General features: G+C 38.5%; 1 protein-coding gene across 3 annotated transcripts in view; it reads left to right on the top strand.

Moving 5' to 3' along the window:
* The first annotated feature begins 379 nt into the window (after nt 1–379).
* Nucleotides 380–18,465, top strand: part of LOC113112806 (RAC-gamma serine/threonine-protein kinase-like) — an 85,310-nt gene continuing 67,224 nt past the window's right edge. Inside the window, exons 1-3 of one of the 3 annotated variants that reach the window (XM_026278675.1) lie at nt 380–534; nt 626–731; nt 10,545–10,909. In XM_026278675.1, the coding sequence (XP_026134460.1) occupies nt 10,864–10,909 (46 nt within the window). In that variant the 5' untranslated portion in view covers nt 380–534; nt 626–731; nt 10,545–10,863. Of the gene's footprint in view, nt 535–625; nt 732–7,702; nt 7,779–10,544; nt 10,910–18,465 lie in introns of those variants that run through there. The other 2 variants (XM_026278674.1, XM_026278676.1) reach the window with 2 other exon arrangements.

Below are 18,465 nucleotides of genomic sequence, written 5' to 3'. Positions count from 1 at the left end.
ACTGTAGTAACTTTGTTAAGTGTTTTTTGATTTTGTACAATCAATGGTTAAATATACTTAAGTTTATTTCAATTAACGAAAGGATTTAACCATTGATTCTAATTAACCATGTATTCTGAAAAAGAGGTGAAGGCTTATACTCTCAGGCTATGCATATTTATTGTATATTTACAGTTAAAAATGCCCATAATTTAATTTAGGATCTGACTGGTTGTATTAATTTCAGCGACTCCCTCCAGACACATTCCTAATATTCCTAGGTTTCCCCTGACCGTGGAAATCCTGTTAATTCCAAGAGAATCCCCCCCCCCCCACTCAGAGCACCACAGAAGCGGCGCATCTCTTGTAAACACAGCGGCTCTCGCGAGATTTCCTCGCACTGTGCAGCACACGCAGGAGCCTCTATGGAGCAGTGAAGGCAGGCGGGAGACAGAGCAACCGAAACTTAGCGTGGACTGTAGCAGGAGACGCGGGGTGAGAGAGGGTAACCTGCCTGTGACGTCGCTGTGGTGTGTCTGAGCTGCGGTTCCCGGGGTAAGGAACTACCGTAGCCGTTTCACATACAACCCCTCGTTTCGAGACGACACTGTAGTAGTGACCACTTGAGTCTGTGCGCTCTCTGTAGACGTGCTTCTCCGATTATCCCGTCCATCCGAGCCTGTTAGGAGGACGCGCACATATTTAGGGAGGCGAGGGAAGCCCTTTGGACTCCCTACAGACGCCAGCGACAGGTAAAAAAAAAATGAGGAAAAACAACCGGCCCGCTATATGACTGTAATACCGATGTTAAATGTCCCATTTGACGGAGCGCGTGGCTGGCTGTGATGCTGCTCGGTTCATTCAGCGCATGTAAACAGTTGATGATGCGGCGTGGAGGCTGTGAAGCAGGGGAATGAGCTCTGCTTATGGCCTAGTGTGCTTTTCGCATATTTCCCACTTTTAGCTCACGAGACAGGCCCACCTTCCACTGGCAAATTCATTTTAGTAATGCAAAACCCTCGACTATACAGAATCTCTGTTTAAATAACTGTAAGTCACGATTGGCGCAGGAAGACCTAAGTTATTCTCTTTAGCCAGCTTTATTCATTGCATTTGAGGTAACAGATTCACACCTGACAGATCAAGTAAATGACAGTTGGCCAGCAGGTTGTAGCTGAGGTCGCGGGTGTTACACCAACTTCCACGAAGTGGAAATCCTATTTCCAGCATAGGCTTTAATGTTGATGTTTGCAGGTGTCACACCCTCTTGTTTACATTACCTTGACACCTCCCTCAGACTCAAGCATGTCTGTGAAGGAGTATCTGCATGTGGGACTGAGGCTGCTTTACATGAGGGTCAGTGACAAATAAGGATTTCTGGGGTATTTAATGTAAAGTTTAATCAGAATGCCATAACTGGATTTTTCTTTGAAACGTCAGACTTTGCCTGGTGAGGTCTGCCTGACATCTCCAGGCTTTTAGTCCAGTTTAAACCCCACACCTGCAGGCTAATGTTCATCTGTCTCCACTTTTGAGTTCTCAAAATCCAGTAAACATCTGATGGATAGAACTAAGTCCGTGCCCTACATTGATTTTTTTTTCTGTTTTGATAATACGTTACACTCAGATGTCTTGGAAATTGAATCTTTGTATCCATGTTGGTTAAAAAACATGTCTACAAAATGTCTTGATTAAAAATGTCAAGTGGTGCACTAAGATTCTTTCTTTGCATCTTAAATACATGAGTGAGCATTCATTACTTTTCATAAGTAATGAGGTTTCTATCAAAAATGTAAAGGTAATTAAAAAAAAAATAATATTCTTATTAACAAAATTGTCTGTTTTTTTATGTATAATGGCAAAACTTATTATGCCAACATTTCAAGAATTGTAAATTATTTATTTATTTATTATTTATTTCTCATATAATTACATCATATTCAAGTCATTTATTTTTGTATGAATAGCATTTTTCATGTATTTTTTTTTAAAAGCTATCTGGATCAAACATCTAATCATTCAACCATGATCTTTTGTTTTTTTATGTGTGTGTAGTACCAATATAATGATGAAGATAATGCATTGGTTGCTGTCCCAACAGTAGTTCGTGATAAATTAGTTATTGTGAAGAAATATAAGTAATGTTGTCCAATACTTGCTTTCAGAGAGTAAAATAGCTATGAAAATCATATAAATCCATGTGTACATAAACACAACTGACTTGTCTTTTAGTGAGCAGAATTACAGATTTTCAGATTACTTCTGGTTCATTAAATCAAGTCTTGCACTGCACTATTTTGCTAATTTACAAGTTAAAGATAACTTGCCTTTTATTGTCGGTTTTGTGCTTAACCAATCTGTCTCTGTTACAGCTTTGTGCTTAGCTTTTTAACACATCAATATATCAGTTGTATTTATTGATCTTATTATCCATGGCATTTTAATTCTGAAAACTTTCAGGAATCGGTAGAAAAGATGAAATCTCTTTAGATGCAAGATGAGATAAAATTACTGGTTGCAAACACAGCTTGACATTTCCTGATTCTTCAGACACCCTGAAAAGAGCTGTTTTAGATTAACACTTCAAATTGAGTTAAACAAATGTGCTGTGTGTGGTGTTAAACACTGGTGCATATCACACATCTGCTGGTTGTTTTATCACTTTTATATGATGCATTTCTCAGGTTTTAGAAGTGCTGTGTTATACATTCTTGGGTGTGTATTCAATAACCTGTAACATCTGGCCTGATTCAAATAATGAAAAAGTGAAAACTGATTTTGACAGTTATTCAAAAAACTTTAATTCATATTTCTTCACTTTAAACATAAGTATAATTTTAGAATTCATTTCTGAACATATAAATAAGTCTAAAGTTTGCTTTGCATGAAAAAACCCAAAGTGTTGCTTGTTGTGATACATAACATTTTCATCTATAGACTTGCTTGACTGAATTTTTTGAACATCCTGCGAGCCTTATTAATGGAACAATTATTTTTAAGAATGTCTTTAAGTAGATTGTATAAAACAAGAGCAAAAGACATTATTAAATTGACCTCACATTAAGTGCTCTCCAGCTCTGTGGAGAGAAAGAGTAAGAGCACTCCTGAATAATGACTGCAGCAGCTTTGCAAAGGTCCTCAGAGTCCTCAGACATCCTCATCCGCCAGTATTCATTCACAAATTTCTCATTTCCTCTTCTAAGGTTTTAGTTAGACCACAGTGTCTTCTCAGTTTCTGTTACAGTGTTTGCGGCTGCAGCATTGGTGGCTGACTGCAGAGAAATCGTTTATTATTCACGTCTCTTTCTGCAACATACAACTCTTAAACCGAACCTTATGAAGATGCTGGAGCTCTCAGTTACTTAAAAGAAATGTGGTTTGTCTTTTGAATCCTTAAGAGCAGTGATTCTCTTATACTGGGGTGTTGGCATATTCCTTATTGTTTGAAGTTACTAGTTTTAAATACATTTTCAGATTAAGATATTCATAACTATGTCTTGTTTTGAATCTATTCGTGCAGCACATTGCTTTACATGTGAACATGTGCTCAGTTATTTTTGTGGTGCTGGTGCATCACAGTCTTTGCATGGTCAAGTGCTGATAGAGCAAACCAAAGCCAAAAGAAGATTCATGAAAAACACTATTAGAAGGACTTGTTTTGTCTTGTTGTAGGGGACTTGTGATGGGAGCTCATCGATTTCCTTTGCTTTAGGGGTAACATTAGCAGCGATTAGTGATATTGAAAGTAGAGTTGTTCCGATTCCGATACTAGTATCGGAAATATCTCCGATACCACAACAAATTCTGGCATCGGCATCGGCGAGTACATGAACCCATATACCGATCCGATACCATTTTCTTAAAAAAGACCTAGTTATGACCGCAAGCTTTGCCTAACCGCTGCACGGTTCTTCTTCGCTGCTCAAAATGCATTGAAAACACAGGAAGTTGTGCTGTGTTGCCACAAGCAACCCCTGTTTAGAGCAGCGAAGAAGAAATGAAAACGCGTTAGCAGCCCTTATCTATATATGACTGGATCACTCATCACATTCTAAACTGCCAAAAGACAGTGAAGCCGCTACTATATTATAGATCAGTGGTTAGCAGTATGTCTCTGTAGTACCGGTAGTTACAGACTCTCGAGTATATTCAGTACCGGCAACTGCGTTCAGTCGCTTCCGTGTAAGTCAAAACGCAGGGCTCCAGACAGTAGCCGAATATATACTAGTGTCTGTGAATATTAAACTGCAAAATACTATTTAAATATTACTCCCGCAAAATCTACATCTCTGTGGGTGACTGGCACAGATGCGCGAGAGCTCGCTGTTTTGTAGTCTCTGCTGTGTGTCATGAGGACACGAACGCATAAACCGTCACTTCATGAGAATTTACCGTTTCATTTGAGAATACTGTCATATCATAAACACAGACACTCAAAGATCTTCATGGCAGCCCATTAAAATAAATGTTTGGTTTACATGAGTAAATTGACAATATATAAAGCTACTGTTGTAGCCTACAGTAATAATAATACATCTCTATAATAATAATAATTATGCCTAGATGGTTGCTTGTTTTTTACTTGTTTTTTAATTGTTAGAGATTATCTGATTAATAGATCTTTTTTTATATTCCTAGACTTATTTGTTGCAGTTTTTTTATACAGTTATATTGTAAAACTTAAATACCTTTTTTAGTTTGCGGTGTTAGATTTTTGGCTGCATTTGAAGTTCTTTTTTGCATAAGAAAATAAATAATACTGTCAAATTCATGTTAGATAATAAAAATACTGTAATAAATACAGTAGTTCACCATGTATTTGTTCATGTTTTATTGAGGGATCTGTCTGAAGCACACCATAAAAAAATTCTAGCAATTTACACAGGGCTAGTAGTATATACAGCTGTATATACAGATATACACCCAGGTATCGGATCAGTACTCGGTATCGGCCGATACCCTGAGCCCAGGTATCGGAATCGGTATCGGGAAGAGAAAAAGGGTATCGGAACATCTCTAATTGAAAGTGTTGCTTGGAAGGGGCTGGATTTCACCTTCAGGGATTCTTCTCTGATTTCTTGAAGAGAAAATATCCATCAGTTGTAAACTCTTTCAAGGGATGTTAAAAACTTTGGATGATGCCATTTTGTGTTCGCCGTAGATATCTATCTTATCACCGAAATTGAATTAATAATTTAAAGATGCAGTTCCTGGAGTTCTCTTGCACCTTTTTGTAATATCATAAGTTGCAGTTTGAGGTTTGTAAGATACTTTTATCTTATGCTCACCAAGGCTGCATTTACAGGATCAGTAAAAACAGTAATATTGTGAAATATTGAGTTATATGAGTGTTCAGTGTCACATGATCCTTCAGAAATCATTTTGTTATGCTAATTTGGTGCTCAAGAAACATTTCTCATTATTATCATTCATTTTTCATAATTCCTTGATGAATATAAAGTTCTAATTTATTTTGAATAATAATTTAAATATCTTTATAGAAATGCCTTTACTGTCACTAATCAATTTAATGCATTCTTGGTGAATTAAAGTATCAAGTATTACAAGTTTTTTTCTTCTTCTTCTGTTACCATAAGCAGTCACTTTGTTCTTTTTCTACCAATTCGAATGATACTACCAAGGAAATGTGGACTTATTTGACTTTTCCATATTGTTTATTAAACTGATGGCTATTGCGACAACTGAGAATAGTTCAAGAAAATTAAATGTACAGTACATTCTGCATTACAGGCTTATGTCGGATGTTTAGATATTGCTCCGTGACACGCTGAAATGATTGATGCTGCTTGTCTATGTTTGTCTGGGCTCACCAGGAGAGCCCCTCCTTCCCAGACCTGCTCAGAAATTAAATGATCATCTCAAGGGTGCTCCCCACATTTGTATGGAAGAATTGTATTTGGTGTGGCAGCTTCGGGACATCCCCAGATAGTGCTGCGGCGATAGGCTCACAGATGCTTGACTGCGACAGTGACGCAGTGGAATTGTGTCTCCTGTCACTCAAAGGGAGCAAAAGGAACAGAGAGTCTGTGCTGCTGCCAGAATGTAGAGATGATGGGGTTTGGTTGGTAAAGTAGAATAGCCCAGCAGCCCTATTCAAATTGGGACTGAAACACAACACTCCGTTTGTTTAGTGTGTTGCGTCTTTTGCTTCATTTTAATTAGCCAGTGTTATATTTGATTTGTTTGCGTGAAATATTTGTCACCCCAAGAACAATATACATTTCATCTTGCCCAATCAAAATGATACCAAAAATACAGTTAAAAGTTTAAAGGTACTCTGGCAATGTAAAAATCCAATGGAGGGCAACAATGTTGGCCTACTTTTTCAGCAGCCTTGATCTGTCTTAAAGTATTTTTGTATTGAAGTTTTTCCCTTTCATTTTCTAATTTGATTTGTTGAATATGTGTAAATTATATTATATTAACCAAAATATTTTAGATTACGAAAATTAAAGTTTAGTGGTGGTAAATTTAAAATGTTAAACAATTGTCAAGTAATTGAGAGATGCGGGCTGTACTTTAACATGTTATCAATCAGAGTGTTAAAAACCCTACTAAGCATCACCACTACAAGCATCAAAACATATATTTACAAATAGGTTTATTGGTAAGGTGTTAAAGTGAGTTTAAAGCACAGTATTATCTGAAGTCTGTTGCTGATTTTTTATGGTGTGGTACTCACTTTTGAGTGTCTTGTCAGAAAACTAATCAGACCGATTCAAAAATTAAAAATTAATTAATTTTTTTTTTTTATTATTATAGAAAAAGACGCAAACTGCTGGATGCTGTTTATAGTTGTAATGATTATGACTTAGGGTTTCTACAGTAGCATATCAACGCTTAACCTCCTCAGAGATTAAGGTGTGTCTGTCTTGAAATGTTTAGTCTATTCATTAACATTAAAAATCAATTTCTCTATGGATCAAATGAATGGGATTTGTTCTTACTTTCGTGGCAAGTGGGGTCTTCCAGGGTTGTGAGTCACGTACAGGGTTTCTTGCTTGTGTTAAATGATTAAAGGCTTCACTGATATCTCTTTGGACCTTGAATCACCCATGTACTCTGTTTACCATATTAACAGCAGATTAAGGCTGCAGCCAAATGCACACAACCAGGAATTTTCATGTGGAAGTTGGAACTGGGAATACTGTGGCCTCCAGAGGTCCTTTACAGACTGAAGGATGCTAAATATTCCTAGTCTGACCCACATGTGATTTGCTGTAAAAAGAAAAAAAGAAAAGAAAGATAATTTATGTTGTGAGGGAGCCCTGCAGGTGATTGTCTTTTGATGGCCTATATGACATTGAGGAAGCTGCCTTGGTCTCCATATCTTTAGGGGATGCAGTCTATCCAGTAGCTGTGATGTCTTCTGTCATCATGTCCAAAAGACTGCAACAAGCATCATTTGTTAATTATCTCCGAAGGGAAAATAGGAGCCTTTCAGTCATTTGTCTTTCTGTTATAGAGGACAATGCATTACAATTGTGCATTCAGACAAATGTATTGAGTGATTTCTTGCAGTACTTTCCATACTCTTTGTCAGATGTTGGCACATTCTGATTAAGTTCAGGTTAAGACTCATGGTTTCACTCTTTCGCTCTTTGACTCACTCTTTCATTCTGAGCGGATCTGTTCAGCCATTGGAGGTTTACCCTGTTTGTGATCCTAACATGTTGACTTCCCTTTTCTCTGCTCACTCACATTTGAATGCTTAGATTTGACTCGTACGACATGCTTCTGCAAAAAAATACATTTTGATTAACATAAGCATTTTAAAGGTAAGGAAATGCAGACAAATATCTCCTCAAAAATCTTTCACATAGTAAATGTATTTTACTGCTTGACTTCTCTGTGTCAGAGGGACATATTTTGCTTTATTGTGTTTTTGTAAAACTGTCACTGTGCAGTGTGCATGAAACTGCTTTGATGTAACTTCAGATTTACAAATTTACTGTGCTATTTGCTATATCTGAGACTGTTTTGAGACTCTATTGGAGTCATTAGTGGTATTCACATTGTAATTGCAGATATTTATTCCTTCTCTTTTGGATGATAGTATGTGTTGGCATTCTGTCACATTTATCAGTGTTGTAATTTGAAGTCCTTTTCCTCATTCTAAAAATGATTAAGCTTTCACAGTTTTTTTTCAATCTGATATCTCAAGATTTCATTTATTACTCATTAACAACTTCTTAAATGATAGTTCACCCAAAAATTGAAACTTTTGTCATTATTTGCTCATTCCATGTTCTAACCTTGCATTGATATTTTTTTTCTATGAAAAGCAAAATGAGATGTTAGGCAGAATGTTTGAGCTGCTCTGTATGTGAAAGTGAAAGGTGATTTAAAATGTCAAGCTCTAAAAAGGGTAATAAGCACCATAAATGTATCGTACACTGCTATTCAGAAGTTAGACGAGCGTGGCATGGAGGTGATCAGTTTATGGCACTGCTGAGGTGGTATGGAAGCCCAGGTTCTTTGACAGTTGCCTTCAGCTCATCTGCATTTTTTGGTCTCTTGTTTCTCATTTTCCTCTTGACAATAGCCCATAGATATGGGGTTCAGGTCTGCTGAGTTTGCTGGCCAGTCAAGCACACCAACACAATGATCATTTAACCAACTTTTGGTGCTTTTGGCAGTGCGGGCAGGTGCCAAATCCTGCTGGAAAATGAAATCAGCATCTACAAAAAGCTGGTCAGCAGAAGGAAGAATGAAGTGCTCCAAAATTTCTTGGTAAAAGGGTGAAGTAACTTTGGTTTTCAAAAAACACAATGGACCAGCACCACTAGATGACATTGCATCCCAAATCATTACAGACTGTGGAAACTTAACACTGGATTTCAAGCTACTTGGGCTATGAGCTTCCCCACCCTTCCTCCAGAATCTAGGACCTTGATTTCCGAATGAAATACAAAACTTGCTCTCATCTGAAAAGAGGACTTTGGACCACTGGGCAACAGTCCAGTTTGTCGTCGTCTTAGCCAAGGTAAGAAACCTCTGACGTTGTCTGTGGTTCAGGAGTGGCTTAACAAGAGGAATACGACAATTGTAGCCAAATTCCATGACATGTCTGTGTGTGGTGGCCCTTGACCCCAGCCTCAATCCATTTTTTGTGAAGTTCACTCAAATTCTTGAATCGATTTTGCTTGACAATCCTCATAAGGCTGCGGTTCTCTCAGTTGGTTGTGAATCTTTTTCTTCCACACGTTTTCCTTCCACTCAACTTTCTGTTAACATGCTTGGATACAGCACTCTGTGAACAGCCAGCTGCTTTGGCAATGAATGTCTGTGGTTTACCCTCCTTGTGAAGGGTGTCAATGATTGTCTTCTGGACAACTGTCAGATCAGCAGTCTTCCCCATGATTGTGTAGCCTAGTGAACCAAACTGAGAGACCATTTGGAAGGCTCAGGAAACCTTTTCAGGTGTTATGAGTTGATTAGCTCATTTCGTGTCACCACGTTTTTGTTAAATGTGAGCCAAAATAATCACAATTAAAAGAACCAAAGACTTAAACTACTTCAGTATGTGTGCACTGAATTTATTCAATACATGAGTTTCACAACTTTAGTTAAAATACTGAAATAAATGAAGTTTTCCATGACATTCTGATTTATTGAGATGCAGCTTTGAGTTTCTTGAGCAGAAAATCAGCATATTAGTATGATTTTTGAAGGATCATTTGAAGACTGGAGTAATGACTGCTGAAAATTCAGCTTTGCCATCACAGGAAATAAATTACATTTTAAAATGTGTTAAAATAGTAATGTTATATTGTGATAAATTTTCACAATATTATATCATCTGAAGCCATTATTGACTGATGATCTTGCCCTCCGCCTTAAGTTAAGTGGCTAAAGTTGTTTTTCTTTTAAATAATGAAGATTTTCATTGAGTTTGGTATTAGCATTAAATATGTTTCTTTGTCCAAGGAAGATAAAGGTAAAAGGCACTTTAGCAGAAATCTCTCTCTTTCTACTGTCTATATATACCGTACACATACATTTTCTAATACGAATGCACGTAAATAACCCAGTACGCACAATAATAAAACTATAATTACATATATTGTTTTGTTCTCATTAAAAATGCAGTAATACAAAGAAGCTGAGAATTAATCACGATCAAACATATTTTAATTGACTGACAGCATTAGTATACAGTGTATTCATAATATATTTTGATGAGCTTTCTGATTTGATTGATGAAACCTAACCATGCATTTTCATAGTGCCTAATGTTCTCTATCAAATACCACTGCATTTATCATGGGACTTCACGTTTGCTTATTTATTCTCACAGTCGTCCTCATCTGACTTTGTTGCAAGTGTCTGTGTTGCTGGTAAGTGTTAAACAGTTGTGCATGTTGAGAGTGAGAATGAGAGAGAAAAACAGACAGACAGACAGGGAAATCAGAGCGACGACAGGGGGCTTGTATGTCTGCTTTTATAATGACTGTCTGTCAGATTGTGTAAGAACGAAGTGGGGAGTAAAAAGGAAGAGAAGAGTGAAAAATCCACACGCTCCTTTTTTTGTTTCTTTTCAGGCTGAGTCACTGTCTAGGAGTGGGAAGATCTCGTGAGAGAGGGGGAGACAGCATCACGGAGACGGAGCGAGAGAGAAAAGCAACGGAAGGAGGGGAAAACCACTACACAACGCCTTTGAGAGCGAAGCAAGAGAGAGAGGCAGCCAGCGAGAACGACGTAAAGAGAGAGACGGAGCACAACATTGAGGGAGGGAGAGAGACGCTGAGGCTGGGAGAGCTGACCCCCCTCCCCTCTCCTCTCCTCTCTTCCTTCCCCCCCCTCCTCACTCCTTCAGGAGCTGGTGTGTAGGAGCAACGAGTACAGTGTGACTGAGGCAACATGAGCGATGTCACCATCGTTAAGGAAGGCTGGGTCCAGAAGAGAGGTAAGTAGCTTGTCTCTGCCTGCGTGTTGGTCAGCTAGTGGGGTTGGGGAAGCACTCGTGTAAGCGTGTGTCTCCAGAGACGGCTCTCTCTGTCATGGGCGGGCCACGGCATGGCTTCAGTCTGTCTGTGGAAGCCGGCATGTGGGTGTGCCTCTTAACGCGTGTGTTCGTGAGCTGTGTTTAGTGCTGGTGTGGCGTTTCAGACAACGTGCGTGTGTGTTCGTGTGCATCCAGACCGGTATCCGTCATTTCTCACCGCACTGCTCTGACGTGCCGGGCTGCTATGTTTGATGGGGTTTTCTGTTCATGCTTGCACTCATTCTGATGTATAATGCTCAGTTTGAGTTGATTATATGGTGATGTTAATTTATTTGATCAGCACGTCTGAAAAACAAGTTATGTTTAATAATGCCTTTTTTGGTATAAAATGTGATGACTGCAAGGGCTGTTGTGTACAAATAAACACACTCACTCTCTTGTAAGTCAAAGTGAATGTGAAATCCATGTGGGAGGCTGCTCTAGGTGTCCTTATGGGATGTAGTGCCTTGTAGCTTCCCTATATGTGTATCCATCCACATATGACAGCTGACAGAGATATGCACTGACCTAAAGTCAGTTGTTTATTAGAGAAAGATTGTGTTTGTTGATGCAAGCAAAAGTAGATGTTGGTGAAATGATTGTTCAGTAAAGTTTTACTTTATGAGCAGGAACATTTTGCGATTATTAGCAATGCCAGGGCAGACATTAATTTGTAATAAGTAAGTACTTTATTAAAAGTTTTACTTCAGTTGGACTAAAGTAGTAATTTGTCACCTTACAGTGTAATTTAAATGTTCTAGTCTGACTGAAGTTGAATCCGCCTGTTTTTTTTTACGAAGTGGTACTGTCAGATAATGTGATTGGAGCATGTCTTCATCCATCATGGATACACATTAATTGAATGTATACAGTTGACCTGGGTGATGCACTTAAGCTGAAATAAAGATTTGGTACTGAATGCGTGTTTTAGCCTCCATATATTTGATTACTCATTGATGACGTCTTGTAAACTTAGACAAACAAATGAGTTCTATGACTAGACTATGCACAAGTGCCTCTCAAATAAAACTGCAAGTAAATGTGAAGTTCATGGGATCTGAAATCTGGTACTCTTTGAAAGCCATGGAAAAGCAATTTCTATAGTGAATTAAGAAAGTTTTGTTCTGCCCTAAAGTATTGCATTAGCTGGATATAGAGTAAAACTTGCCCAAAAAACCAAGGTCATAACATTGATCTGTTTGTTTAGGGTCTTATTTGAGACATTTGTACGCTAATAAGGCTGGAATACACGACTCAATGTTTGCCCCGATCTTCCTCTGATTTACAGTCTGGAGAAGTTGAGGTTAGTACTACTAGAAGTAGTAGAGCCAAAATCACATAGTGATGGTCACAGACAGATTTTTTTAGTTGCAGACTTTGATTCCATCAAGTCTGAAGATATCAAGACAGGTTAGATTTTTTTGAGAACATTTTGTTTTAGTTTGTTATGTGTCTCCTTCCACTGCACTGCAGAATTGCTCTCTGTCTACACTACACAACCAAAAACGGAGGTCACATGATCATTCATGCAGGTACAACAATGAGCATGATGTCTTTGTTTACACTGTCATCAAGGATATGCAGAACGAAGTTGGGAATCCATGCCATCGTTTTTAAAAGTCTCCTATTTGGTCCATTTACACCGACTGTCGGATGTCTCGAAAACGTTTCGAAAGGTCGAAAATGCTGGAGTAGTGTAAAAGAAACCGTCACAAAAGTTATTTATTTTATAAAATTAAAATTCAATTACATTTATGCATTTAGCAGATGCTTTTGTCCAAAGCGACTTCCATTGCATTCAGGCTAACAATTTTCTCCTCACATGATATAATGAAAACACTACTGTAAATGAGTTTGTTGTGATCAGAACAACTTAAAGTCTAGTGTGTGATCTTCAGTCATTTAGTGTATTATGGTCAGTTTTTCCTTTATTACTGTTTACAAAGTTGGTAAATGTATGATGGCCAGTGTTTTTAATTCTGGTCAGATTTTAAAAAGTCATGTAGTGTATTTGTATTCCAGCCTAAACTGTTTAAAGCTCACTCATTAATTTTGTGTTTATGGCGTAGATACAGGATCGCAAAAAACAGTGTCTTCGTAGAAAACCCTATTTGCAGTCAGCCATGGTTCATTTAATACATAATATTTACAAAGTTCTATTAAATTCTAAAGTAAATCATGTATTTGACGTATTTTGTAATATTTATATTTTTTGCTTTATTTTAGCATTTTAGGTTTTAGTAATTTTTTCATGTTTTAGTTATTTGTTGTATTTTTTTATTTCGTTTTTATTTCTATTTAGCATTCCTTTGTTTTAGCTTCAGTAATTTAAACACTTTTTTTATTTCAGTTATTTGCATAGGGCAACATGATTAACATTTTTGTTAAAGTTGATTTCTTAATTTATAGAAATGCATTTTATTTCAGCTTTATTACAATAATGAAAACTGTTTTTAATAGTCTGTTGTAATTAACAAGGACAACATTGAGTAATTCTAAAGGTTGCTATCTTGCATTCCGTTGTAAAGCCGGTTTTCCCCCCCATCTTTATCCAGAAACCATGAACAACTTGAAAGGTCAAAAATGAATCAGTCAAAACTGTTGGAATCCTTTTTAACTGATAGTGAGTGTTGTGCTTGTGAACTCATGTGTGCAGCATTCACGTTGAGTCAGATTTGAAATTCCCTCCAGTGTGTGCAGTCTGGGCTGGGCTTGAGGATGGAGAGGTTAGTGTTTGGGATTGTGTGTGTACAGTATTGTTCAAAATAATAGCAGTACAATGTGACTAACCAGAATAATCAAGGTTTTTAGTATATTTTTTATTGCTACGTGGGAAACAAGTTACCAGTAGGTTCAGTAGATTGTCAGAAAACAAACAAGACCCAGCATTCATGATATGCACGCTCTTAAGGCTGTGCAATTGGGCAATTAGTTGAAAGGGGTGTGTTCAAAAAAATAGCAGTGTCTACCTTTGACTGTACAAACTCAAAACTATTTTGTACAAACATTTTTTTTTTCTGGGATTTAGCAATCCTGTGAATCACTAAACTAATATTTAGTTGTACGACCACAGTTTTTTAAAACTGCTTGACATCTGTGTGGCATGGAGTCAACCAACTTGTGGCACCTCTCAGCTGTTATTCCACTCCATGATTCTTTAACAACATTCCACAATTCATTCACATTTCTTGGTTTTGCTTCAGAAACAGCATTTTTGATATCACCCCACAAGTTCTCAATTGGATTAAGGTCTGGAGATTGGGCTGGCCACTCCATAACATTAATTTTGTTGGTTTGGAACCAAGACTTTGCCCGTTTACTAGTGTGTTTTGGGTCATTGTCTTGTTGAAACAACCATTTCAAGGGCATGTCCTCTTCAGCATAGGGCAACATGACCTCTTCAAGTATTTTAACATATGCAAACTGATCCATGATCCCTGGTATGCGATAAATAGGCCCAACACCATAGTATTAGAAACATGCCCATATCATGATGCTTGCACCTCCATGCTTCACTGTCTTCACTGTGTACTGTGGCTTGAATTCAGAGTTTGGGGGTCGTCTCACAAACTGCCTGTGGCCCTTGGACCCAGAAAGAACAATTTTACTCTCATCAGTCCACAAAATGTTCCTCCATTTCTCTTTAGGCCAGTTGATGTGTTCTTTGGCAAATTGTAACCTCTTCTGCACATGCCTTTTTTTTAACAGAGGGACTTTGCGGGGGATTCTTGAAAATAGATTAGCTTCACACAGACGTCTTCTAACTGTCACAGTACTTACAGGTAACTCCAGACTGTCTTTGATCATCCTGGAGGTGATCATTGGCTGAGCCTTTGCCATTCTGGTTATTCTTCTATCCATTTTGATGGTTGTCTTCCGTTTTCTTCCACGTCTCTCTGGTTTTGCTCTCCATTTTAAGGCATTGGAGATCATTTTAGCTGAACAGCCTATCATTTTTTGCACCTCTTTATAGGTTTTCCCCTCTCTAATCAACTTTTTAATCAAAGTACGCTGTTCTTCTGAACAATGTCTTGAACGACCCATTTTCCTCAGCTTTCAAATGCATGTTCAACAAGTGTTGGCTTCATCCTTAAATAGGGGCCACCTGATTCACACCTGTTTCTTCACAAAATTGATGACCTCAGTGATTGAATGCCACACTGCTATTTTTTTGAACACACCCCTTTCAACTAATTCAACTAATTGCCCAATTGCACAGCCTTAAGAGCGTGCATATCATGAATGCTGGGTCTCATTTGTTTTCTGAGAATCTACTGAACCTACTGGTAACTTGTTTGCCACGTAGCAATAAAAAAATATACGAAAAACCTTGATTATTCTGGTTAGTCACATTGTACTGCTATTATTTTGAACAATACTGTATGTGTGTGTGTGTGTGTGTGTGTGTGTGTGTGTGTGTGTGTGTAGTGGGAGAGTTTGGTGTAGCCCTGGGCTGGGAAACTGGCTTCACTCTGTTTTCCTTGGCTGCCGACCAGGACGACCCCAATCACCCTCTTCTTTTCCTCTCCTTTTTCCACTTTGTCACAGCCACTTTCTGTTTCCATTATAGCTTTTACTGTCTATCCCCCCTCTTTCTGTCTGTGTCCTGTTGTACTATTACTTTTCCATTTTGCTGCTGTCTCTCTCTGTCTCATCATCTCTCTCTCCCTCCCTCTAGAGCACCTGTGTTCAAGTTTTGCCCCTCCTCCTCATCTTCCGATCTGTGACTTTTTAAGGAAAAAAGCTGTGTGTGAGGAGAGGATAACCAAAAGGGTGATATCATTTCCTGTTTACTCCACTAATGAATGGCTCACAAAGAAAAGGACCAGCTTAAGACACTGAAACCCACTGTTTCTGACCCCCCCCCCCCACCCCGACCGAGTCTCATTGTCTAAACAATCCCCTCATCACTGACCGCAGCATGTTTAATGCATCAGCCAAAGTTTGATTGTTCAGACATTGCATCTGCAAAATCATCCAAAACGCAACATTCTGGAATGTCATGGAACTACATAGCATGAAGTTTTGTTTTCAAATCTTTAATTTGATGCAGTTTGGATTTCCAGATCGGTCCATGGTAGATTAGTACTGATTGCAAGCAGACCTGTTGATGGAAATGCTTTTGATGTCTGTGTTTAGTGTGTGTGTGTGTGTGTGTGTGTGTGTGTGTGTGGAGGTCAGCTGTCAGGCTGCATAGCGAAGAGCAGTGCAGAAGAGTCACATGGTACACTGCTCTCTCCCGCAGGACCGCTGGAACACTCTGTTCTGAGGAAAGGATACAGGCACATGAATGAAGCTCGCTCACTCTCTCTCCCTCATGATCACGTGACCAGCACTGTGCTTGTTCATTCACTCGCTTATACAGTACTAGTATATGGATTACTCCACATCAAACTCTGACCTTGCTGACTGTCATGTCCTTCACTTCCTGTTCCTTTTCTCATGCCCAGCAATCTCCTTCTCTCAGATGACCACTGCAGCCGTCTCCTCATTATCTTCTTCCTGTCCCTCTAGCTCTCTCTCTCTCTCCCCAGTATGTAAAGTGCATCTGAGTACACATCAGATCAGCTGTGACTGCAGTGGAAGTACTGATACAGGAACATCCTCGTGCAGGTCAATACAAACAAACAAAGTCTTTCTGGTGCTTGTGGGATGTAGCTGGTGTTGGTAAATGTACTGTAGATATAGCTCATCATTACACAGCATTTTCTCTTTCAGCATTGACAGAACATTTGTTTCTGGATTCTAAACTCTTCAGACCTGGATTGGACATGGGCCTCAACCATGAGTATCACCCAGTTTTTACAGATTGACAGTATTTTAATTGATTCTCATACGTATTTTAGAATACAGCACAATAAATCTTGTTAACAAACCCATCCCAAACTAATCCCCAACTGTGGCTTTGAGGTCACAACTTGGCTTTAATTAAAGACAATTAAACATCTTCCAGTATTTAATGTTGGGAAAAATGCAATAAAATGAAAAAAACCCATTTTATAATCCATATCACAAATAAAATTTCAACTATGGACAACTTTTGATCAGCCAAATTTTTTTTTTTTTTTTTTTTTTTTTAAGTAATTAAAAAATCCCTATTGAATGGAGTGTCGAGATTAGCCAATTATACTTAAGGTAATTTTACATATTGTAGACTACACACAGAGTACAATATAAAGAAAATCCTGTTCCATTCACAGTCTGGAAAATTGCCACATAAAGATAAATTATTTCTTATGATATGACAAATGCTGTGGTTGGACATTGGGGAAAAATGTTTTAGATCAGTATCTTCAGTAAGAAAAAAATGCATGTACAAACAAATTCAGAACCACTTGAAGGGAGATATTTAATTCAAATCAAAACTGTTGCAGCTTTTAGCGAAGGTTAAAGCCAACATGAAAGCTATCATGAAGCTATCTTCTCTGACATGTGCGCTGGTTCAAGGGCTGGGCAATAAAGTCGTCCAATGGTCAGATGAGTTTCGATTCCTCCAGCTGCCTGTTACTTACATGAAGTGATCATTCATTCAGTGCGCAGGGCCCACTTTTCAGCTGTTGCTAGTTTGAAAGGGATTTACTCTGTAGATAATTCAGATTTAAAATGGCTATTTACTTGTGTTATACAGTTGAGGGTAATTTTGATGAAAAAGTCCTCGCTTCAAGCTTTGTAATCAAACGAGTGCCAAATAGAGTCTGAAAGCTGTGGAGGATCATGAGCCACTCCTGTATCATCCTGATGATTTTTAATTTCACATCAGCTTTTCACAGTCATCTGTCTGAAGTCGTCCCATTTCCCTCTCAGCACCACATACCCAAACAGATCTGTTGTCTCCTTTAAAGGAGGCGCACCTGCACAGTCTCTAGCATGCACACTCACGCGCTAACGGCTGCCTTTTCCACTCTCCTGCCAGTGTGCCTTTCAGACTCGCATCAGCATGTATGAAGAAAATACTGCAGCCCCCTCAGTCACGACTCAGTGGCATTTGTGTGTGGTTGTTTTTCTGGTTATTGTATAAGTGTGTGTGTGTTTGAGAACAAGGACAGGATGACGTGCTCAGAGAGGGGATGATGGCTCTGGGGGTCAGGCGGTGTTGTAGCAGCAGGCTAGGGGTCACTGGCTGACTCACTGCATGCCTCCAGCTGACTGACTGACTGACTGACTGCAGAGTTAGTCATCTTTCTGAATCGTGCAGAGACCCAGCCCAGAGAGAAAAAAAAAGAGACCTTGAGGTAAGGAAAGGCAGATAGAGAACAAAAACTGAAAATGATGAAGTGGTTTAGACTTTAAGTTCTTTGGAGAAAGTTAGACAGAGGTTTAAATAAAGGGTTCTCTCAAAAACACAAACAATTTGTTTATTTACCGTTGTGGATTAAAAAAGGAAAGATTTAGTTAAAAGGAAATACAGCTCATTTCTATACAGTGAAGGCACAGTAAATGGTGACCATCAGAAGGTGTGTAAAGGAGACCAAAAACAT

This window comes from Carassius auratus, chromosome 13 (assembly GCF_003368295.1).
Source record: "Carassius auratus strain Wakin chromosome 13, ASM336829v1, whole genome shotgun sequence".
In the NCBI taxonomy this organism is placed as follows: Eukaryota; Metazoa; Chordata; class Actinopteri; order Cypriniformes; family Cyprinidae; genus Carassius; species Carassius auratus.
The sequence above is the reverse complement of the archived record's forward strand: the minus strand, read 5'-3'. Positions and strand labels throughout refer to the sequence as shown.